This window comes from Trichoderma evansii, assembly GCF_050947405.1.
Source record: "Trichoderma evansii strain SZMC 28006 chromosome Unknown GGI43scaffold_2, whole genome shotgun sequence".
NCBI lineage: Eukaryota > Fungi > Ascomycota > Sordariomycetes > Hypocreales > Hypocreaceae > Trichoderma > Trichoderma evansii.
The window spans coordinates 1,253,882-1,277,685 of NW_028145204.1; the positions used below are offsets into that span (position 1 = coordinate 1,253,882).

Sequence of the window (23,804 nt, forward strand, 5' to 3'; positions counted from 1 at the left end):
CAACGCTTTTTTTTAGATGCTACTTATCATACAAGTACCTGTACTTTCTTACAATGCTCTTCTTTTCATGTGAATATCCACCCCTTTTCATTCGACTATTTCCCAAGTAATAATACTCCCCTTCTCTCTCCTTCCTCTATTTCATATGTCCAACATAAGTTCCTCGGCCAAGCAAACCCAGCCAGTTCTAGTCCAAATATGTTCTTTTTTTTTTTTTTAGTCTCCTTTTACGACTTTCTACAGTAGTACAAACCCCCGAAATTGAAAGAAAAACGCCGTACAATGCATGAAGGCAAATAGAATGAAAGAAAAAGGAGCAAGATGCTAAAATCACGGATACTGCTTCGACAAACGCAGTCAAAATTGCATGTGACAGTTGCATGTGACAGCATGCTGTAATCATGATTCAATCAGTTCACTGGGACAAATCGTTCTTCATTGCTCAGTCTCCAGCTCGTAGAATAGCAGATAGACCTCTTTCTGCATGCCCAAGACTTCGCTTGTCTTAGCCTCGCGCACTTTTTCATCGCTTACACGCCACCACTTATCCGCAAGCTTTCGCTTCTTAGGTCGAGATTGAGGCTTGGCAACGGCCAGGCCGCCAGGGGATGAAGTTCCATTAAGGCTTGACCTGGGCGGTGCGAGCTTAGACAGCGCTGACTTGGTAGATGCGGCTACAGATCGAAGGCTGCTAGTCTCGCCGTCTCGGTCTTTGCTGCTGATCATGGGATTCGGGAGATCAGCGGGAACGCTCCGCGGAGGACGCCCAGAAGATTCTAATGACGGCGTAGATGAGTTCGTATCTGATGATGGTGATAACAGATCCGGAGTCGAGATGGAAGGGCTGTCGGCTTGACGGGCTGAAATCTGTGGCGTGGAAAGAGGCGTCGGTGTCTTGCTATAAATTTCAGATTTTTGAAACGTATTGATGTTTGCATAAGGAGATGGTGTATTTTGCCGTCGAAATGCTTCGTAGTGGCCGCTATTATGGCCTCCCTTATGTGTTACGAGGCCAAGTAGCTTATACTTGCGCTGTTCAGCAACACTTCCCAGAGGCAATCGCTCAGGAAACGACACCTTGGCCGAGTTTTTCTGCGTGACCTGACCAACGCCATAAATTGATCGAGATAAGTGAATGGCCAAGATGCTGGGAAATGTAGACATGCGTGTCGTCTTGGCAATCTTTCTCTTCGGCGCATACCGAATATCGCCGAGTTCCACGTCTTCGGGCGGCCGTTCGGGGTCTGTGTCTATAGCCATCTGAAGCCTTTCGATATTTTCTTGGGCCAGAGCTCTGAAACTCTCGGACGTCGATTTGGTCATCTCGTGTTCGAGGTTGGTCTTGGTCTGTACTAGCCGACACATTTCGCATTTGAAGTCGTCGATGTACTCCGTCTTGAATATACCGTCAAAGCAAGCGTTCAATGATGTTGACGACACTTGCGGAACTGCCAGTGTCAGAGTACAGAAAGTCTCTTCTCTTGGCTTGGTGGTGTAGCCACAAGTCTGGCACTGAATATGCGACTCGTATTTTCCTTCCAAGGGAAATCCTTCCTCGAGCTCTGGCGGGGCCCGAATCTCGCGAACTGCCCTCTGGACTTCTGCCAGGTCGATATTGATTGCGATTCCGGTAGTGCTATCGGCAGCGCTGTCGGCAGCATCCTCTGACCTGTCAGTCTCATTACCATCCTTGGAGTTCGAATCGGCTGCTGCCATCAGGCCTAAGTTGCGGGCATGCAGCCGTGCCCGCTCGCCGGCATGATATTCGTCTTTAAGTCTTTCTGCTACAATCTGCAAAAACTCTTGCGCGTCCTGCTGCTGTCTGCTGATGCGCTGCTTGAAGGCTATCTCCAGCACCTTGACAAACGGGAAGGGCGAGATGGCCTTTTTCGAAATGGGCCGCTCGTTAAGCGCATCCAGCATCTCCTTTAGCCCATGTGTTACCAGTCCATCCTGAAGACCCTGCAGCTTCCACTGCGCAAGTTGTGTCCCATCCAGGGGCTGCACCAGGTTTGCGTACACGGCCGGGTCTTCGATGCGGCGACGGTGTGTCTCGCGGATCAGGTAGACGCGCAGCTCGCCCAGACCGGCCAAGGCCTGCAGCACCGAGTTGATGAAGCAGTCATTGGCCTGGTTGCGCAGGCCGACAATGGTTTTCTTGCGCGAGCTGGTGGTGTCGTGATCGATGGTGAAGGTTGGACCGAAGACGTAGATGAGAGCGGCTGCGGCGAGGGACGCTCCGGCGGCGTAGGAAACAACCGACGTCGTTTTATCGGGCATGGCTGAAGTTTGATGAGGATCTCACTGGCGGAAGCCTCGGGTCGCGGGCACGAAGGTGCGGAGTCGCGGATGTCCGAGATCGAGAGGGAGACGGCAGAGTCAGCCAAGAAAATGGAACAAAAAACAGAACCCGGCTTCGGCCGCACAGGGCAGACTGAGATTCGGGCTCGGCTTGCGTTCGAGCGTCAGACGGCGGTGGCAGACGTGGCTGGTGGTGACGGCATTGCAGGACGACTTTTGAGTGTGTAGAAGAGCAAAAATAAGCGGCTCGTCACACAAGGCCGGCGAATCCAGAGTCAGAGGCTGTCTGGATACAGATTGGCTGCGTCGACTAGTCCCAGTACGAGATACTTGTGCGAAGCGGTCCGCAATATTATGTGGCACGCACAGGAGACCGACTCCGCTATCTGTAATGCGCGATCTCGAACGAACCGGAGGCTGACGGCGGGGAGCCCCAGATTCTTAGCGTTGCCTCGACGAGTGTTCCGTGGCGTCTGTCACCTCCCGCATTGTGTCTGTCATGTCAGCCGTGAAGCGAAAGAGGTTGAGTCTCTCTTGTCTCTTTTCGCGTGTTCGGATTCGGCAAGGAGCCCTTCGTATCAGCTGCAGGCCCTGGCTCAACGGCAGTGGATATTTCCAGATCCAGCAGCAACGGGGGCCTCTCTTTGCTCTCTTGGTCTTCGTCTCCCCGAAGCGTCTGGGTCCCGATTTTCGGGTCCGGCAGGGTGGTTTGTGAGTGCGTTTGTGCCTGGGCTAAAGGAGCGCAGCGCCGATTAGGCTATGAGGCGTGCGACGTTAGCCGGACTTTAAGGACCCCCAGCGCCGAGCCGCAGTTGGGCCGAAGTCGGGGTAAAGATGATACATGCATGTATTTACCCTGGAAGAACACGGAGGAGATGCGGAATTAGAGATGTAATAATAATTCAGGAGCTGCGTAGCTTAATATATTTCGTCTTTGATAGATTCTGCTTTGTTGATTCAGTAGGCAATGTCTGTAATATACATGTGCCAATATGTGTATGCAGCTGCTTTACCTAAGGATAACCTTGAGATGTTGGTTTTATCTGTTACCTGCTTATCAAAAAGAATAAGCATTGGTTGTCTACCATTGCCGCGACAAATTCTTACTTTATTCTAAATTTTATATAGCCAAGGGCATTAAATTATTGCAAAAATTGAGACTTTGAGAATAAATGTAAGTAAGAGACGCTCATTTCCTTGCATGCGAGTTCACGAGTTCACGAGTTAGAAGAGCATATGTAGATCTGACTCTTTTTAGACGTGCTTGGATATGTTTAGCTTTAAGCCAAGCAAGAATACCTGCAATAGTCGTATTGTTCGAATGATATCATGGTTTACAATGCTAGCGACGATCACTCGAGATAACTGAAATTTCGCTTGGCTATGTTCATATAAAATAAAAGGCATGTGGCCCATAGTCTTTGGTATAGCTTTTTGTAATTGACTATCTATCCACTACTTAACAAGTCGTTGCATCTCCAAGTCCAAGATCGCTAGCTGCCAACAAGAACTCCATGAAGCCAGCACCGGTTGCACGGAGGTTGGAGTTATACTGAGAGACTGTTGGGTAGAATGGGCAAGACGCGGCATTGTTGGCGAAGCCAAACTCCACTGTGTATGAGTGAACAAGATTCTTGCTAGGGTCGGCAAAGTGTCGCGAGTAAGCATAATCGTCGCTGGCACCCGACGTGGGATACAGGTAGGATGACTGGAAGGCGTCATAGGTCTTGCCACCGCCTCCGGTCAATCCAGAAGCAATGCGGTTAGCTGCGCTGATTTTATCGTCGAGGTCAGCCTGAGGAATATATTCTCCGTAGCCTTTACCGGAACCAGGAGTGTCTGTGAGAATGCCACGGGTGCTGCTGTAAGAGCTGTTGAGGAAGTTCATGTACGTGTACTTGGACTGGTTTTCATCGCTCCCCCAGTTCCATAGCACATCACCTGCATAAGAATGAAGGTCGACAAACCAACGGATCTTGGAGTATGTGTCAAACACCCACTTGATGTTCTTGGTCTCGGCCTCAGAGAAAGCACTGGTTCCGTGGTAAGTCTCAGAGCTAGGAGACGTTGAGGCGACGCTTGACTGCACTGAAGAGGAGAACAGGTGGGTGAAGTCCCAAAGGAAATCGAAGTTGCGGTTCAGATCGACTCCTCCCGAGTTGGAGTTGCGGTTCTTTCGCCAGCAGCTGTTGGTTGACTGGTCATATGCCACTCCATCGGGATTGCTAAGTGGAACGATGACCAGTCCTGTGTTCAGGGCCGTTTTCACCTGAGCATTGGTGTACGACTTGGATCCGTATGTGAGACCAACGTTATTCTTGTTGGCATACAGCAGATCGGCAGCGAAGTAGAGCACGCTGTCCATAGACCCACGCTCTCGAGCATGGATATTGCCATTAATGTATGTGCGATAGGAATTGGAACAAGAACCATTTCCGCCAATTTGGGCTCCAATAACAGTGGCTCCCTGGGCCGTCTTATACGGAGCATTGAATGTTTGGATTCCGTAAGTGTTTACGAGGCCTTGTAGGCCACTCTTGACCTCATTGACGTTGAGAAGGGTGCTAAAAGAAGTAGATGACGACTGAGTGCCTAGCCCTCTTGGTGCTGTTGAGCCACCATTAAATCTGTCGCCTGATCCAATTGGAGTTCCATTGCTGCCCTGGCGGCGGACGATTGGCTTCATCACAGTTTCATCTCGCTCATGAGGAAGAAGACATCCCGACGTTGCTTGGGTGAGCGCGAGAAGCGCCCAGGGAAGAGTTGCCTTCATTTTCCTTTATATGCTGTTGCTTTGTGTAAAGAAGAATGAGTAAAGAAATAGAGGTGTTTCCAGATTCTGTTAGAGAAAGTCTCTCTTTAATAGAGCTCAAGGATATGATGCGATCCCGGATCGTCGCACGTTATTGGGGAATAATAGCAGTGTTACGTCGAAACCATGCGGCAATCCGCCTACATCCGGAAGCTGGAGATAGTCGAGCGGGAAGCCTTAGTTGAGCTTCCAAAAGAAGGTAGCCTTTTTATTCTGAGGGTTGAGGATAAATATTAACTAGAGTTGCATTCGAGTCGGTCGCTTGGCTCTCACCGTTATAAGAGAGACAAAAGTGCCAGTGCCCCACGTCGGGCCTTTACACTCATAACGCGGAGTACAGGCAAGGGAGAGTGTACAAATAACAGAGTGGGCCAGTGGCTATGTAATTATCTAAATATAATCTGACGGACAGAGAATCTGATAATGACAAAGCCGGTCATCTAAGCGGCGATATTTACTATCTGCTGTACTACTTCTTTCACAATTCTTCTAGCCCTAACAGCACGATTGATGATTGACTCCCATATGTTGTATAACGATGCTGTATTGAGTACATAGATGACCTACATTGGCCTAGCTGCTCCGTACTTGTGATTGCAATATCGGCGGTCGGTCTGTGTCCTAAGTGAATCAACTGCAAGGAATTTTTGTGCATGATGTAGATAACGGATTATCCCTACCAGATTAAGAAGGTCACTAGCCCACAGCCTCACGGCAGTGCGCTCTCGATCGTGGCAGAGCCGGAGAGCTCGTCTACTGGATCAAATCTGCATTCACTACCGATAGATAACAAGGAATTCTCTTAAACAGTTACGAAGCCGTTGCAAAAGGGCATGGTTTCTTGTCCTGTTCCGTAAGATGCTCCGATTCTCTGTCCCAAGAGGGCGAAACTGAAACATGGAGTGGTGCATGCTGCCTACCGTAGCCACCGAGTACCGCGGTTGTGAGCTGCCTAGCGCGGGGTTTGTTTCTCTTAGAAGAGGAATTATGATTATAACTCTAAATTTAATCTTTGGTGCAAATATGTCATCAAGTGATCCTATCTGTAGAGACTGCTCAGCTTCCTATTGCAGCGATAGCGCCCCGCCAGAGGAGGGACTGGACGTACTAAATCGGCGTGTATATGCTCCGTTCGCTCAAATACAGCCCTCTATTAGCTCCATCATAGTGATTTTACGCTATATTATAGCGCTCTTTTGGCACGTCTGAATGTCCTCGGGTTATCAACTCCACATGCCTTTTAGTCGTAGCGCGTAAAAGAAACAGATGAAGTCATATCATAGGACAAATCATGTGAAAGAGAAGGCTCACATACTCAATCATTAGCTTCTTCAATACATACATTCAACAAAGCTCTTCCAGCCTGTCTCGCTATGTCAGCTATGAAAAAACCACAAAAAAATTATACAACTACGCTGAATATTCGCATCTCTAAGCTTTTAATGCTGTGTGGTTTTAAACCTGAGGCCTGGATAGTACATGTTGATAAGCAGCTGGACCCCACAGAGTAGCAATGGAATACAGTGCAGCACTGTTGCCTTTCCAGGAAGTGTATCATACGGGCCATTTTAACCGGAGAAATAGGCAGTTACGAATAATCGAAAAGTATGAACGACATTTAGTTTGGTCTAAAAATACTGATCGCTGTGCAGCCAACAATTTGAGTCTATGCTTTGGCCAAGTTTGAGCTTAATATGGTACATGTATTCTCATCTTGTCACATAATACTCTTCTTGAAGGTAGCGCTCATGCTAGTGGCACTCTAAGTCACTTTTTGACTACATTCGGATTTTCTTCATGTCCGCAGCTGAGATTTGAGTGAATCAAACTTGCATCCAGCGAAAGTGAATGTATGCAATTGGAGAGCCAATTATACGAAATATCCCTTTGTAGGAAAGACGTATACAGAGGGTTCAACACGTGAATTTGCAGTACAAGAGCAGCGAAGTTTGTTGACCCGATCTCTCAGGAAATTTACATCACTGCATGGTTGAGAACGAGTCTCTCCGAGCAGAAATAAGATATAGCATGAGTGATCTAGGGACCACAACTCAATTATGTGAAAAAATCAAGCGAAAGAAAGGAAAAGAAAAGACGATGTACAATGCCAGAACTTATCGGGACGACCATAGCTACCTAGGTAAGCCCGACATATTCTGCACTATGACATAAAATGTTATGCCCAACAAGAATAAGAGAGAATATCTAAATCTTTGAATATCAGGTGTTCATTTGTGGTCACCCGACTATCAAGCGTCATCTCACACCCATTTAGATTATGGAAGGGTGCTTCCTGCATGAACTAAATCCGCCCTAGAACTTTGGAACATCTCCGCCTAACGCGGCTGTCAGGCCGACATGCGTACCCAATATTTGAACTTGCAGCCAATATAATTCAGTTTCCAGCTGCATTTTACAAACATAATAAACTTACAACTGAGTGATAATACAGGGGCATGATATACAAATAAAAGTACTACACATCATCCAATTCATTTTGATAGCTGTGAATGAAGTGATTTCTGTGAATTGATAAACTTAATTCCTAGCTTTCTTCATCGGTCCAAGCTCAACAACAAGGCGGCTGTCAGAGTGGTAATTGGTGATGTTGGCCTGTCGTTGCTTACATGGATGAAGATTAGGTGCTAATTACCATGGATAATAGCTGGAGAAGCTTGTTGGGCATCATATCTCAGTCGGAAGTCGGACATGGTAAAGAAACCGGATCCGTTACCGGAACTGAATTCTCCGCTGAATCGGCGAAAAGGCACATGTCTAGGCTCAATTGTTTGAAGATTGAACATCTTATTGTAATTATATTAACGTGAACATGTAGCAAACTTAATTATTTCGTGTTGTGATGGCACTCGCTTGGGAAAATTTAGATTAGAGAACATGTAGGGATGGCAACTCCGGAGTCGTAACAAGATAAAGAAATTGAACTTGGATGGATTGATGTATCTTATAAGGTCATATGTAGCCTTCTATCGAAAATTACTTTTGGAAAGACGGACATCATTGTATTGTGCTCTGTTGATAGAGCCTCGTCGCTCAAACAAGCAACACAAATTTTTACGACCGGTTGCATCTTAGTAGCAATGATGTAAACCATGTTCTGGTACCAAAATATATGACGTATTTCGCATACCTATGTAGCTGAAATTTTATATGCATGATATGCCTGTAGTTTAATACCTCTTGTGACGGCGTAGAGAGCCTCTATTCCGCACTGACATGTCGTGGCAGCATGAGATAGGGCTTTATCAAGAGGTCATGCATGCATTTGGAGCCTAAAACTCAATTCAATTTGGATAAATATATTTTTATTCCATTGTAATTTCTTGTACAAGGCTAAACTTTTTTCACTACCTTAATTATATTTTAAGACGTTTATGATAACCAGCGGGCTATAGTCTCCGGCAGATATACAGGCACTTAGAAATGTGACCATGCCACGTCGTGAGGCTCTTTAAATGCAGGGATTAGGTCCCGCATATCGCTTCTATGCTTGAGAATTGGGCAGCCGCATTATTGGGTTAACGCGCATGCATATGCAAACGGTGCTCTTCGATATTACTATACGTCACAGCACTGAACCCAGGGAACCAAGAACATATCTCGGCAATTTTGTAACAACTTAAACGTCTAGATACATGATAGTGAGAAGATGATGTACAGCTGGCAGGATTGGGTTGTAGTGCATTTCTGGAACATGCAGAGCCGCAGCCTGATTAAAGTGCTATCTATCCCTATTCCACCCCAGTGATTCGTATTTTTTATATAACTCGTTATGAACAGCTTCAAGATATTCTGTCACTCAAAAGAATAACAACTTTCTTTCATTCTCTATTTTTCATGGCTATTCAAGCAAACGCTTCTTGTAGCTAGAACGAGAAATTCCTGTTTATTCGCCATGAAGAAAACAATCTCTATCCCACATACTCGTGATGACTACACGGTCGGATTGGTATGTGCGCTGCCAAAAGAGCTCACAGCCGCAATATATATGCTCGAAGAGAGACATCCAGATCTTAAACAGCCAAGGGGCGACTCCAATGCCTATATTCTTGGAAAGATGGGTGAACACAACGTGGTCATTGCGGGTCTACCGAAGGGAGTAACTGGCAATACCAGTTCTGCAACAGTGGCAGCCAGGATGATATCTACTTTTCAAAATATTAAAGTAGGGTTGATGGTGGGCATTGGTAGCGGTATCCCCCAGAAGGTCCGCCTTGGAGATGTGGTTATTAGCGCTCCCGCTGAAGACCGGCCTGGAGTGATTCAATGGGATATGGGCAGAACAGAAGATAAGGGTTTTGTCCAGACAGGATTCTTAAATCCTCCTGCAAAGCTACTGTTGAGCTCTCTCGCCAAATTTGAGGCTGAACAAATAAAGGTACATGCCGCTATGATGGAATATCTAGGCAAGAAAGTACCCAAAGAGTATTACCAATCGCCCCAGCCCAAGGACATTGCCTATGAGTCGAGCTACCAGCATGTGGGCGGAAGCGACTGCAGCCAATGCAATGACAATATGGCGATGAAGAGGGACTCGAGACAGCGTCATGGACTGCACTATGGACTTGTGGCATCAGGCAACCAAGTAATTAAGAGTGCTGAGCAGCGTGACAAACTTTATCGTCAATTCAACGAAAATATTCTATGCATTGAGACAGAGGCTGCTGGACTGATGAACGACTTTCCTTGCATCGTTATCCGAGGCATTAGTGATTATGCAGACTCACATGCAAATGTGGCATGGCAAGAATATGCTGCCGCAGCGGCAGCAGCTTGCGCAAAGACATTTCTCGACGTCGTACCAGTGAGTGAGGTTGATAAATTGGAGGCTGTGAAAAGTAAGTTTATTATACGTATATGCAAAAGAGCACGCAGCTAACAACTTGTTCTTTCTTAGGTCTTATCCCTCCCGGGATGATTGAACGCACACTAAACTCTTGGATCTCATACTGGTTTTCTAAATCTCAAGATACTTCTTCTGGTTCCGGTAAGTTATTACCCTGCTGGTTGCCACTGCGAAATATTAAGTACTAATGGCCTTGCGCTTCTTGCGAGATAGCCGGTCCTCAGAAGACCAAAGACACAGGTGTCAACAAGCCAGAGAGTTTACAAAACCCCTTGGCAGTAGCTGATGAAGGTGTAAAGCTTTCAGCTGGTGACTATGATTCTCAGCGTGAACACTCAGGCAGTAGTAACGAAGCTCTGATTTCGCCAGCTCGGCTTTCATCAACTCAGCTTCCTCTGGAGCCACAACAGCCGGGCGATGTAGGGGACTTGCATAGTGATCCAAGTACCCCTCCTCCTCAATATGAAGAGCCATCCGGCACCAGAGATGGAGCGATTGGTTGGGCCAATCAAGAGTTTGTCACTCACAGCTCTAAGCCTGGACGGAACCGTAATTTTCAAATACCGCTGCTACAGAGTCCACCATACAGAGGTGATCCGTCACCGATGCCATACTCTCGTGAGAGACCTCTTAGAGGAGAGGATAGGTATGGTTGGGGCCATGAGTATGGTAACAACGACAACGGCCATACTCAAAACAAAGGCCCCATGGACAAAACTCGTCATGTACCTGGTACATTGGCCGCAGAAGTAACATATCGTCAGGCGCTTGGCCAAATTGCGACAATTGGCTCACTATACGACTCACGCAAAGACCAAATGCTCCCCCAGTCAGTATTCTTGGAGCCACTGTCTGCGGACGACATCTGCAGAGACAGAGTATTGTCCAAAGAGTGTAAAATTGAGAAATATGGCTCATTAAAGGAAACATTCGGACAACTAGATCTCTCTCCTGAATTGGGTCTAAGCTATCTCACTGGCACTGGCCCGTACACGTCCAAAGGTAGTACAGGCCACCTTGCTCGAAAGAGAACGAGCGATGCTGTGCAAGAAGCCTCTGTCGTTTGTAAAGAGGTTACTATGCACGAAACGCTTGGCCTCAGCATTGAAGAGCTGCAAAAAATAGTGGACGACGAAGTTTTACAAGTAGAAGAGGCCACTCATGTCGTCACAGGAATCTGGTGGGGTTCTAGGACTGCCATAACGTCTATCGCCTCTCCAGCTTGTTCCATCACTGATACAAAAGCCAAAGAAGCACAATCAGACTCTCAGGAACGTGTAATCGAATATTTAGGCCAACTTCTAGCCGAAAAGGTTACAACAACGTACACTACCTTCAAAGAAATCTCCAAAGGCTTGACTTTTAGGGTGAATGCTGATATTGATCCGAATAAACAGTCCGCTCGAATCTCCGATTTTGACGGCGTCTGTGACTTCATTAGGGAGATTCCTGACACTATGAAAAGGACTAGGACAGGAAATGGTATTCGTATAACATACGATTTAGTCTCTATCAAAGACTTTGCGAAGATCATGAATAGAGAACTTGAGGGAGAAGTACAGGCTGTTCAAACAATTAGTCAAGAGTACCAAAACCGAGTGTTATTCCTCTTTGAGAAACTTTATGCAGCAAGAGCCAGCCTCAATAGTTATTTGAGGGACTTATCACAGCATGAGCTGTCAGTTCCAAAACAGCATATTGAGACTACAAAGATAAATATCTCCCGGCTTAGTGACCTGGAAGATAGACTAAAGAGCGAACTTTGTCAGGATCTTCCTCACGCGCGAGATCCTAGCTTCAACAGAACGCTTAAGCTCAATGACCCGAAGTGGGAAGCCGATATCAAAGAATTCGAGTCTTTGGTTTCAAAATATGTAGCAAAAATGGCTTTTGAAAGCGAGATCACAGAAATGGGAATCAAGTACATGCATCCTGCTGATGCTGAGATAGCTTACTGTGAGCATGAGAGCGACATATACATCCTCTACTACAGTGATGTCTCTATGGACGCTATTGGCTGGAAAGACCAGTACACTAAGTTCATGGAGCTCGCTCGTGTCAAGAATTCTGGGCAAATAGTCTATGTTGTCGATTGCGATTTTGAAGCCAGTCAAGAGCTGAGAGTCCCGCGCATTGAGCTCCGAGAGAATGGCAAAATCGTAACCAATGACGTTTTGGCAGAACAACAGAGCCTCGCTGGGAAATGTTTCGTTCGTGCTGCTGCTCTTACAGATATGGAAAAATTGCCTGCTAGGTCTCTCGACGCAGTACGAAGCAGCGTTAAAATTCGCTGTCCTTGCGCAGCCGCTACAATAGGAGATTGTTTCTGTCAAACTTGTAAGAAGGCTGTTTTTTTCTTGAAATATGATGGATATATCTATTGCAATTGTGGCAGATATAAACCCGCTAATGCAGCGGTCAAGTGCCTGGATCTATCTCATGGGATTAGCTATCTCATATATGAAGATACTGAAATGCTTCTTGAGGCTTATGACTACCAAGAATTTGAGCAGTACAACATCTTAATCTTGGGAGAGACAGGAGTCGGAAAATCCACATTCATCAACGGATTCATGAATTACATGCTGTTTGAGACTCTCGACGAAGCATTGGAGACTCCCGACTTACACTGGGCTATTCCCTCGAGTTTCAAATACACTGAAATGAATAATAAGAAACTGGAAACTTTTACTGTCACAGTTGGCAAAGAGACTAAAGCCCAGAAATATTCATTAGATGGAGAGTCAGCTACCCAAAGCTGTGTGACTTACGTTCTTCACATCAATGGCTTGACCCTCCGTCTAATCGACACCCCTGGTATTGGGGATACTCGAGGCCTCCAGCAAGACAAAGAAAATGTAAAAGGCATTTTACAGACGCTCAAATCAGTTGAGAAGATCAGCACAATTCTATTTCTCATGAAACCCAACCTCTCTCGCCTTGGACAAGTATTCAACTTTTGCATGACAGAATTACTTTCTCATCTCCACAAAGAGACGAACCAGAATATTGTATTTGGATTCACAAATTCCCGAAGCACAAATTTTTCGCTGGGAGATACTGGAATTCCCCTTCAAAAATTATTACTAGATAAAAAGACCGATATCATTGTTGATTACGACAACACTTTCTTCTTTGACTCGGAAGGCTTTCGATACTTGGCAGCATATAAGACTATTAACAAAGAAATGAAAGACATATCAAATTTCCAAGAGAGCTTCCAAAAATCTGCTCAAGAGGCGCGACGCCTGGTTAATAAAACGATGCGGATGGTAACGCACGAAGTCCAGAAAACGTTGAGCTTGAGTGACACGCGACTATACATTGAGGGGCTCAAAACCCCAATGATCTTGATCAACAAAATCGCTAATGAAGACCAAGAAGAAATTGAAACGCACAAAAGCCACATTGAAGAGTTTGGCATGTCAAATAGCGCGCTTGAATACAAGCTAAAGATGACGATCCGAAAACCTGTCAAGAAGATGCTACCAAGTCCGCGCACCGTCTGCACTGATGATGAGTGCAGAACAGTCAGCAAAGACGCTGTTGGCAAAGAGCACTTTGCATACAAGCAGATATGCCATGACCATTGTTATATCAAGACGACTAATGAGCTAATTGGAGCCCCGGAAATTTCTACTTGCGAGGCCTTTGACTATTCTTCCAAGCCATGCATAGAATGCGGTCACGAATGGGATAAGCATCAACACATCTCTTACAAGCTCACAATTGAAGAAGTAAAGGTTGATGACCCAAATATCTTGAAAATTTACAATAGCAACAAAACAAAGCTTGAAAAAGCTGAAGCGGCTATTAAATCTCTCTCGTTAAAAAAAGAACTATTGGGAGAGCGCAAAGAGTTTATCAACCACTCGTTGGCCAGCTTTGGAGCTTATCTTAGTAGCACTGCTATGGTTAAGTATAATGACGCGACAATCACTTACCTAGACTATCTCATCGACAACGCCAAGAAAGAGGGTAGCGCTGATAGCCAGCGGCAATTTGAAGAGCAGCGCCGGATATACAAAGAGCAGTATGATGAAATTACCAAGGGTAACCCGAAACTTGATCTACAGCCCAAGGTGCCGAGTTACGCTGAAATAATGGAGATAATTCGCCAGCTCGACCGAATAGAGGTGAACGGTAGCAGGATCAAGGACCTGGTGGAGGCGAAGATGGATAATACATCGATTCGCTGCAACACAGTCACGCTTTCGCTTGAAACAGCAAATCAGAGAATTGATTCATTTACGTGGATCATACACCCGTGTTCTCGGAGCTCCTGTATGCATCCGCCCACTCGAGATAAGAAACAAGGGAGGAAGGCTCGCTCTTTGAGCCGAACCCCTACAGGAGACATGGTCACAATAGAGTCATTATTCAATGAGGAGAAATTTCTGAGTTAAATGGGAAGAACTTCATACATTTCAAAAGCATTATTTCGCTGTACACACAGGGAATACTGTAATCCAAAGACTTCTCCTATGTTGAATACAAACAAAGTTTGTTGCTCCGAACTGATGCAGAACAATTTAATTCTGGCGAATCGTTTGCATCTTCTTGCCGTGGCAAGCTCTTTCTGTTCTCTTCAAAAACAGTTTTCTTGCTATACGCGCGTTGCCTTTATTTTTAATCTTGTTCCTCTTTTTGTCTATATCTAGATTCATTCACCTTTCTTTCGTCTCTTTCTATTTGCTTGAGTTATCCGCCGCTCTTTTCCCCTTTCATTTTTATGTGGCCCGTCGAGCACACATTGATATAGCTACTACGCCCCCAACATTTTAGACGTAGCTTAAGGCGTTACGGCTATGCTCTCTACAAAATAAAGGCAACCGCATCGCTCTGTGTTTCTCATTCTAGATATCGAATTGAATCTCTTCAATTGACATATTAAGTGACGCTGGTATTTTTAAGCCACGAAGAAGATGTAACTCCGCCGCTAATTCACTCTGTTTCCCCAAGGCATAGTAAAGGCAGGGCTTCGGTCTCGTGGTGGCTGGAATTACGCCGGAGGTTGTCCGCTAAAGATTTGCCAGCAGCACCCGTTTTACCAAAGTTGGAAACATGTGAAGAAGTACTATTAGAGGCATCAGTTCGGCTCAGTTTCGCTAGAGCTGATGCCTCTATTGGTAGAGCATAAGGCTCTCTTAACTGGAACTTAGGCACATGTAAGTGAGATTGATTTGAGAGGGGTAATGACACAGAAAGGTACCTATCAATATGATAAGTAATATGCAGCGTCAGTTCTCCGTTATTTTAACACGGCATTATGGATAATGGGCTTTTTATAAGGCTGTGAAGGATTTATTTATGAAAAATTAACCGAAATTAACCGAGTTGGATATTTTTGTTTGTGATAAAGGTCATCTCGATGAGTGTGGGAGCTGGGCATACGTGTTTAACTCGGCAATTGACTGCTAAATTATCGCGAAGGCGACTGGATTCTAGGCAGCATCTTCTGTCAACGTGGTCAAGTCGCGCAGATAAATAATGATACGTCAATTCGATAGACTGTAATTCCAGTCGCATTGCATTTGCGCAGTTCCGCAGTTGCGCGAGCTTTTGACCCACTACTCAGAACAAGGCTGTGATGCGCAAGAGCTGCGCAACAAAGGCAACATAAATTGTTATGAAATCCCCGTAAAATCATTTCTTTTGCCTTTTAAACTTATCAAATTCTCCTACACCTAAAACAATCTCCCCAATTCGCCTCACAATAACGCCAAGAAACCAACGAGCAACTACTTTCATCCCAACACCACAAATCACAAATGCAGCGATATCTGGCTCAGACGCCCCAGGAAGATGCTGGAACCTATGCTCGGCTGGGTCGAGAAGTGGAACGTTCATTCGAAGATCAACGCTGCGCATCTATTATTATTCACTGCATATTGGTGCAAGAAAAAAACCTGCAGCTTGACAGGCCTCTTATAGAGGCTAATTCCTCTCTTATCTGTCCCCAATTCAGTACTGGTTGCTCTTTCACCGGCCCTAGTAAGCTATCTTGGGAATACCATACTTATTTTGGCCACTTCAAGCTGGAATTTCACATACAGACTGCCCATGGAAATTCTGTTCCGCCCACTAATAATCCACATCATGTCAAGTCATCTGAGACACTATATACGAATAAAAAATGGCAAAATCCAAAAAGCATACCGTGTTCAGATTCAAGATGCTCTATGGAATTTTTTGGAGCTGATGCGCTAGAGCAGTGGCTGAATCATATCAACACTCACTTGGAGCAATTTGCGACTCCTTATGAGGCCATATTCAAGGCTGTTAGCGACAATTCCGAGCCCGTTCAATTGCAAAACAGTTCAGATTCTAGAATCACTTACGAAACTGAGCCCAATGGACAATCAGTTTTATGCGAATCTCTTTGCGAGTTGTTGAAACGCTCTGCTCTTGAGGATAATCCTAAAAATATCAATCTGTCAGCAAATCGTCCATATCTCTCTCTTACGTCTCCGACAACTAACTCGAGCGATCCCCAAATTGCTCAGGGAAGCCTTATAGAAAATTTTAGCAGGAGTTGTAGCCGTTTGAATCAGAATTTTCTAGAAAGACAGTTACTACCCCACCAATTCGTTCGAGAAGCAGCTCATCCTGTTGACATTTCCCCACGCTTGGAACAGCAAGAAGAAAGTCCAACTATTTCGGATTATTCATCTAATTCTTCATCTCCGTTTTTAAACGAGATATTTTCAGTCAAGAATTCCTCTAAAACTAACACGAATTCAGCTTCGGTTTTTACTGGAGATGATGATGAAAGAGCTGTCTTATATAACATGGCTGAACAGGTTTCCCGCTCAGATTTAGTCAATGAGTTTGCACGGTTCACTATGTCTTGGTTTATAGCCTGGACTGCAAATCGAAGAAACAATACGGACCATAACTCACATAGCCCAGATGTTCAAATTTATGAAAATGGGAGCAGTAATCGATGTATATGTGGAAATAAGCGGAAACGTTCCAGGAAAAATGGCCATCGAGGAAGAAACAAAAAACAACAAAAAAGGGACTATGGCGACGACAGCGACGACGGCAACGAAGATGAACCTGGAGATGGGAGAGGCAATGCTCCTCACATTGCAATAAATCCATCAAATAAAGGGTTAAAACCCTTTTTGGCCTGTCCATTTTTCCAGAGAGACAAAATGCATGCAAGCTTTGGGCATGGTAGATGGAAACTATGCGCACATGGCTCGTGGAACGGGTATCACAGAGTCAGGTTAGTGCACATCTTTCGCGAGAACCAACTGAGAGAAAATGATATTAACCTTTTTTTTTTTTTTAGAGAACATGTATATCGCAAACACATACTCCCCGAAAATCACTGCGAACGATGCTTCAAGGATCTTAAAGGCGCTCCGGCTTTGCAGCATCATTGTGATCTGTTGCAGTCCGTGCAAAAGCCGCCTTTATACATGACATCGGATCGAAAATCTCAGCTAAGAGCACCGATGAAGCGGGGGATTCCGGATTCCGAAAAGTGGAAAATAATGTATCGCATATTATTTCCTGAGGATGCTCGCGTCCCTAGCCCATGTGTGTGTTGTTTGTTATCTTGCTGGCACTAGCTGGCCGTTGACTAACAAGAGCTGCAGATAAAGATAAGCTATCTTATGGTACCGAAGAACTGAGAGATTTGGCTGCAGAAATTGAACTTATTTGCAATTCTTCGTCTTCAGACGTTCGCGCACAGATACAGCAAATCAGGGATGCCGCTGAACGAGCGATGCGTAGCATGAATGGCATATCTTCAAGAGAGCAGCATAACTTCCAAGAAATCAATTGGACCAACAGCGCATCAGGTACAAACATCATGATGGCTGTAAATGATGATGTACCATTTCCACTTAGCTCCGATCAGGAGTATATGGCGATATCCGAAGAATTCATGAACGACTTACCCTTTAGAGTTCCAACCTCGATACTTGGCGGTCAAGATAACTCTATGTCTCATACATTGGATTCATCTCATGATGTGGATACTTCATATACTGGAAATTTATTCAATGGTGGCGATGCGCCTTTTGGAGAAACATTTTTTGAGAGAGATATGTTTGATGTTGGAGATGCACCTCTACTAGGAGACATGTCCTACGGCGCAGATGTGCCTGATTGTGGCGATAGCAGACATTCATTTCCAATTTGGCATAACTAGGAATATTTTGAACAAAGACCCTTTCAACAGTGTTTTTATATGATCGTCATTATTGGTTGTAAGTCATAGGCCATGGGCGAAATTTTACTACAGGTCGCCGTTTCTTTACGCAGACGCCATTATTAGATAGCGTTTTACTGTTTAGCGCATTCTGCTCCACATACAGTAGTATGTGGAGAATACACTAGAGATATGTTAACAAGACATAGATGAGTATTTGTGTGGCCAGATTGAGCAAATGAGATATTATTTGAAGGAATATATATGCATTATAAGTTTTATCATATGCTTAAAGCGTTAGTAGTTCTATTTGCACCGTAATAGCAAATCTGATGACGGGTAGGTGGGGCTGTAGTTTTAACGGTCGTTGCACTTGAATTCATATTCGTGGCCATATTTACAGCTTTGACTGCTATGATTAGCCATCTTACGATGCCTATATAGTGCTTTAGGTCTATTTGCTTATTACATAGCTGTCATAAGCAAGTAGATCTCCAATAATGCCAATTTGAACATCCCGCATAGCACAGAGAAACGCTTCCTTACTAGCTCCCGGGCCTTAGCATAGACCCACCTTCCTAAATAGGCACCTAATCTAGAATGGAAACCACTAGAAGAATCCAGTCAAGACCAGCCATTTCTACAAGCAGCGATCTGATCCATCACCACTTCTAGAACTTGGTAGTCGGTTCTCATTACATCTTTGAACAATGGAGAATCATACTGTATTGCGACATTTCAAGTATAAAGAAGTTAGTTGAAGCCCTCTTACCTCTACCATTCTTATCTTCAGTCAACACACACAAACAACCACGAGAAAAGGCAACTCTTCCTCTTCAATCCCTGCTATCAACACCTGCTCAAGAATTACAAACTATCTCTCCAAATCATTCAAAATGGTCTTCTTCCAGCGTAACCTTTACACTCCTGAGAGCTCTTTCACTCCTCTCTTCCGTCTCCTTGACGATTTTGACAACTACTCACGCCAAAACAATGGCGCACAACACACCACTCATCGCACAGTCGCACACTGGCAGCCCAAATTTGATATCCGCGAAACGGGAGAGGCTTACGAGCTACACGGTGAACTCCCTGGCTTGAATAAGCAAGACGTCCACATCGAGTTCACCGATCCTCAATCTCTACTCATTAGAGGAAAGGTTGAGCGCACGTATACGGCCGGTACTCCTCCTACCGATGTTATAGAGGATGCCTCAATGAGCGGCGCCATTACCGAGTCTGCAGAGGAAGAACGCCCAAAGTCTCCTCATCAAGCTACCGTCGAAGATGAGCCAGAAGACGGAGCCACTACTAATACAACCACTGCTGCCTCCGAAAATGAGGTTGTCAAGGCTGTACCAACTAAGCAAAAACCTGCAGACACTGCCAAATACTGGCTCACTGAGCGCAGTGTTGGAGAATTTTCTCGCACTTTCAATTTTCCTACTCGCGTCAACCAGGAGGGTGTGACCGCCAGCTTCAAAGACGGCATTCTAAACGTTGTGGTCCCCAAGGCGGCTAAGCACGAACCTCGTCGTATCGCGGTATTCTAAACCACATTCCCCTCAAGAATTATGCTTGCTTAATTTCTTCCATTTTTGCCCAAATATCAAGCATATTTTGGGCTACTTCACTATTTTCTTTCCTTTTTCTGCAAGAACGGCAATCGCATGCACGGGGGCGTTTGGAATTTGAGCTTGGTTAACCGATATACCTTTCTCCACTAGAGTAGCAGAAATGATAGCAAGTCGGGCATTGGCAAGGTTGATGAAATGGAACTTTTGATGCTTCATTTTCATAGCCTCATAGTTAATAAAATACAATAATTACGAATATTATCTCCATAATGGCACGTCTACTGTAGTATAAATTGACTCTAGATATGAATTGGCATAACTAATAGGTCGTATCTAAGTGATTGAATATATGAATAAATTCCAGAATCGTAAGATTGAACCTTGAATGTTCTCTGTGAACAAATGTTGATCAATAGGAAGCATACGTATGTAGAGACAGGTATCGCAGGGGATGACCAGCGGCATGACCTTGGGTCCATGTCGCTGGCGTGAAACGCTGCAAGCTAAGCAATCTCCTAATGCGCATCTCCTGGCACGCTGTAAGCCTACGCTATAATAATTCATGAGGCGCCCTCGATTTTCCCTTTAGCTGCATAAAACTCTTTGAGTAAGGCTGATTTGGAAACCTGTTCCACATTTAAATTCTAGCAAGGCTGTGCATCGTACTGGATGGCATATCAGTTCCGCTAGAGTACGATGCTGCCTTAAGGAACTGTATTTTCCCCTCTTTATTGATCGTCTCGTACCCTTCCTTACCTTTAACGAATCCATAAAATGAGAGTTTTTATTCTTACTAAGTAACAGATGGTGTAAACCAAACGACTCTAAAATATCCTTTATATTAGCTGATATATCAATTTCGATTCTTGCTACTTAACATCTTAGCACTCCACGATTTTCTGAACATTAGATCCTGCGATCCTACTCTCCCACATGCATCTGTACGAATATGATCCGCTTGACCTTGGTCGACCTGCAATTCGACTGGTTCGCCTTCTTCCAGGATCTGACTCTACTCCGATATTATGCGAAATATTTCGAGCTTTTTTATACCAAGAAGAGGAGATCATACCATATGAGGCTTTGTCATACACTTGGGGCTCTGCGGCAGCGCCCGAGCACATTGTTGTTAACGGGAGGATGCTTGCAGTGACAAGAAATCTGCATCAAGCATTACAGCAACTTCATGGTAAAGATCAAGATCGAATACTTTGGATAGATGCAATCTGTATCAATCAAAGTAATGAGAAAGAAAGGGGCCACCAAGTGCAACAAATGGGCGAAATTTTTAAACAAGCGGATCGCGTACTATTCTATCTTGGAGAGAGTACTATGGAGGTTGATACATTTATGGACACTCTAAATATAATGGGAAAGCTCAGTCTTAACTATCCCTCCAGAAAATGGAGCTCAGATGATGAACGTTGGGAGTTCGTTTGGACAAGCGCCATCAAGGCTATATTGGGGAATCCTTCGCCCCGCCAAGTTACTACTCTACAACAGGGCTATCGGGACCTTCTCGAGCGGCCTTGGTTCAGAAGAGTTTGGATTCTGCAAGAAGTGACCAATGCACGTGCTGCATTGGTGTGCTGCGGCTTGAAGACTGTCAAACCGTGGCTCTTAAAAGTTCTTCAGAAACTCCTGGACATTACACCAGATGATCACTGCCAAGCAGTTCTCGATATTATGCCAGGGCCGTGGAGACAATCATCGTGGTGGAATAAAAGCCAAGGTCTTTATACTTTGCTAACAAGATTTGGTGGTAGCGAGGCAACTGAGCCTCATGACGTGATATATGCATTGAGAGGCATGTCTTCTGATGCTAAGCACTCGCCCAGTCTGTATCCGGACTATACAAAATCTGAACAAGAGCTAGTTCGCGATACCATTTTATTTCTGTATCCTCTCAAAGACGAAGATCTGGCCAAACTTAGACTGCCGATGACAATTCACGAATTGGTGTCAAAACTTGGATACTTGGGCCTTCGCATTTACAGCATCATTTTTAGGAAAACCGACAAAGAAAACCAAGGTTCTCTAACCGGACTCTCACACACCCAAATCTGGGATTTGGTCTCGCCAGATCGAATACAAGAGCTGCACTCACCTTCCCGAATGAGAGACCTGCATTCACCCTCTGAAATGAGAAGTCGACTGCTATTGGCATTATTACAAAGTGATCGCACTGGAGATGCAATGGCACTCTTTCGATTCTGGAGGTCGGAAGACAAAGTTAGAACAGAACACCTCATCGCCGCAGCTGAAAACATACATGGAATAAGGGCGCTTGAGATTATTTTTGATGTTTTGGATCCTGAATTCAACATCACGGAAGAAGTTTTGGTGTCAGCAGCAAAAAATAAAGATCATGGAGATAAGATGATGGAACTTCTGCTCCAGCATCCCGGCTATCAGCTACCCATTACTGACAGTGTGGTTATGACAGCAGTAGAAAATGCCGGATGTGGGAATGGAATCATTAAAGCCCTCGTGAAATATGAAAACAGCCAGCTGCCAATAGCAGAAGACATATTATGTCCTGGCCGTTAACTGCTTATTACACATAACGTTAAAATGGCAGCAGCAAGAAACGTCGGCTGTGGATATGAAGTCATGGAGACTATCTTGAATCATGGCCATAATCAGCTGCCTGTGGCTGAAAGTGTTATCATAGCAGCAGCGGAGAATAAGGTACGCAGATATGAGACCATGGAGGCCATCTTCAAATATGATGAGAATTCGGTGCTCATAACCACAAGCATTTTTATGGCAGCAGCAAATAATATTAGCTGTGGGTTCGAGGTCATGGAAGTCATCTTTAAACATGGGAAATTTCACAATATTCTAACCGAAGTCGTGATCGAATCTCTAACACGCTTGGGAGATCGTGGATCCGAATTCATGCATCTGGTTGGTAAATATGCGGGTGATGACGACGAATTAACAAGTCGGCTACTCATTAATGGGTTTAAATACTCAAAAATGAATGTCCATATCACAAAGAGTCTTTTGAAGCACCGTAAGAAACCTTCGAATACAGCGTTGATAGCCCGAAGCGCAGCTTCCAATCTTGAACATGCGGGAGAATTAGTCAAACTTCTCTTTCAGTATTGGTGGGAGCAAGGCATTGATGTCACAGATGAACTTCTTTGGGCAGCGATCCGTAACAAGGGAAGCGGAGATTCGGTGCTCGCATTCTTATTCGAACAAATGCAGTATGAGATCAAGGTCCCGCAATCGATTATTAACTTTGTACTCTCATCAGAAGATGGAAAGCAAGAGACGCCAGCCGACCTTCTCATCATCGTTCGTTATGCGAGCGCAGTCGAAATGAGAAACCGTTTCCAAACCTGCAAAGCGCAGCAGCTTTCAGTGACGACGGCTGTAGTCAGCGCGATGCTTTTCAATGAAAATCGCAACGAAGTTATGCGTGAGTTACTATGCGGCAGCCACCAGAACATCCACGTCGAAGTAGATGCTGCTCTCAGTATTGTCAACAAATTTGGGTCGTCTTGCACGGAATATCTCCTCTGTCATCAGCATGGCCTTTTCTTCGAAAATGAACAAGTAATAAAAGGAGATTGTTCCGCAAGACACAGATATTGCAGACGGAAAAGCCCGTAGCATGCTTCTATCTACGCTGACGGATGGATATCCGCAAACGGTGAAGCTAATGCTTACCTATGATGGTATGAGACTCGACATTCATCAATATTTAACAGTTTCAAATCCAACAACTCTTAAAGACTGTTGCAAAATTCTTGAATGGCTTATTTGGTATGGTCTAAAACTCCATAATACAGCACTTACGCGACCCTTTCAATCAGAATGCCTCGGAACGAGCGCTTTGTTGGGAAATAGAACCGATATTAATACGGTAAATGATATGGGAAAGACACCACTTATTCTGGCCGTCCATCTTGGAGATTATTATATGGTAGGGTAGTTACTCAAGCATGGGGCCGACACTACAATACGTGATGACCTTGGTCGAACTGCAGAAGATTGGGCACATATTAGCGGGCATCTCGAGATAGCAAACCTATTTGACGAATGACAAACATTATGCATAGGTTCAAA

The 23,804-nt window shown here is 44.8% G+C and overlaps 7 protein-coding genes across 7 annotated transcripts; 5 read left to right on the top strand and 2 right to left on the bottom strand.

Moving 5' to 3' along the window:
* Positions 1 to 340: 340 nt before the first annotated feature.
* On the bottom strand, positions 341 to 2,467 carry GGI43DRAFT_150028 (putative ubiquitin-specific protease UBP16). The gene has a single exon (XM_083199418.1). The coding sequence runs from the start codon at positions 2,278 to 2,280 to the stop codon at positions 436 to 438; it is 1,845 nt and encodes a 614-aa protein (XP_083064939.1). The 5' UTR covers positions 2,281 to 2,467; the 3' UTR covers positions 341 to 435.
* Positions 2,468 to 3,760: 1,293 nt separating this feature from the next.
* On the bottom strand, positions 3,761 to 5,074 carry GGI43DRAFT_379487 (uncharacterized protein; the record flags this gene model as incomplete). The annotated part of the gene is made up of 1 exon (XM_083202847.1): positions 3,761 to 5,074. One exon carries the CDS (start codon positions 5,072 to 5,074, stop codon positions 3,761 to 3,763), a length of 1,314 nt encoding a protein of 437 aa, XP_083064940.1.
* Positions 5,075 to 8,785: 3,711 nt separating this feature from the next.
* GGI43DRAFT_429554 (5'-methylthioadenosine/S-adenosylhomocysteine nucleosidase family protein) lies at positions 8,786 to 14,383 on the top strand (the record flags this gene model as incomplete). Its single annotated transcript, XM_083209133.1, has 4 exons — positions 8,786 to 9,969; positions 10,029 to 10,118; positions 10,191 to 12,244; positions 12,401 to 14,383. Exons 1-4 carry the CDS (start codon positions 9,027 to 9,029, stop codon positions 14,381 to 14,383), a joined length of 5,070 nt encoding a protein of 1,689 aa, XP_083064941.1. The 5' UTR covers positions 8,786 to 9,026.
* A 972-nt stretch (positions 14,384 to 15,355) lies between these two features.
* Positions 15,356 to 18,644, top strand: GGI43DRAFT_393264 (uncharacterized protein). Its single transcript, XM_083204650.1, has 3 exons — positions 15,356 to 17,211; positions 17,278 to 17,528; positions 17,588 to 18,644. The coding sequence occupies exons 1-3, from the start codon at positions 15,749 to 15,751 to the stop codon at positions 18,145 to 18,147; spliced, it is 2,274 nt and encodes a 757-aa protein (XP_083064942.1). The 5' UTR covers positions 15,356 to 15,748; the 3' UTR covers positions 18,148 to 18,644.
* A 151-nt stretch (positions 18,645 to 18,795) lies between these two features.
* Positions 18,796 to 20,205, top strand: GGI43DRAFT_393266 (Hsp20/alpha crystallin family protein). Its single transcript, XM_083204651.1, has one exon. It carries the CDS (start codon positions 19,044 to 19,046, stop codon positions 19,698 to 19,700), a length of 657 nt encoding a protein of 218 aa, XP_083064943.1. The 5' UTR covers positions 18,796 to 19,043; the 3' UTR covers positions 19,701 to 20,205.
* Positions 20,206 to 20,509: 304 nt separating this feature from the next.
* Positions 20,510 to 22,585, top strand: GGI43DRAFT_150164 (HET domain-containing protein). The gene is made up of 2 exons (XM_083199421.1): positions 20,510 to 22,415; positions 22,484 to 22,585. Exon 1 carries the CDS (start codon positions 20,658 to 20,660, stop codon positions 22,272 to 22,274), a length of 1,617 nt encoding a protein of 538 aa, XP_083064944.1. The 5' UTR covers positions 20,510 to 20,657; the 3' UTR covers positions 22,275 to 22,415; positions 22,484 to 22,585.
* GGI43DRAFT_429559 (uncharacterized protein) lies at positions 22,299 to 23,791 on the top strand (the record flags this gene model as incomplete). The annotated part of the gene is made up of 1 exon (XM_083209134.1): positions 22,299 to 23,791. The coding sequence occupies one exon, from the start codon at positions 22,299 to 22,301 to the stop codon at positions 23,346 to 23,348; it is 1,050 nt and encodes a 349-aa protein (XP_083064945.1). The 3' UTR covers positions 23,349 to 23,791.
* Between the last annotated feature and the right edge of the window lie 13 nt (positions 23,792 to 23,804).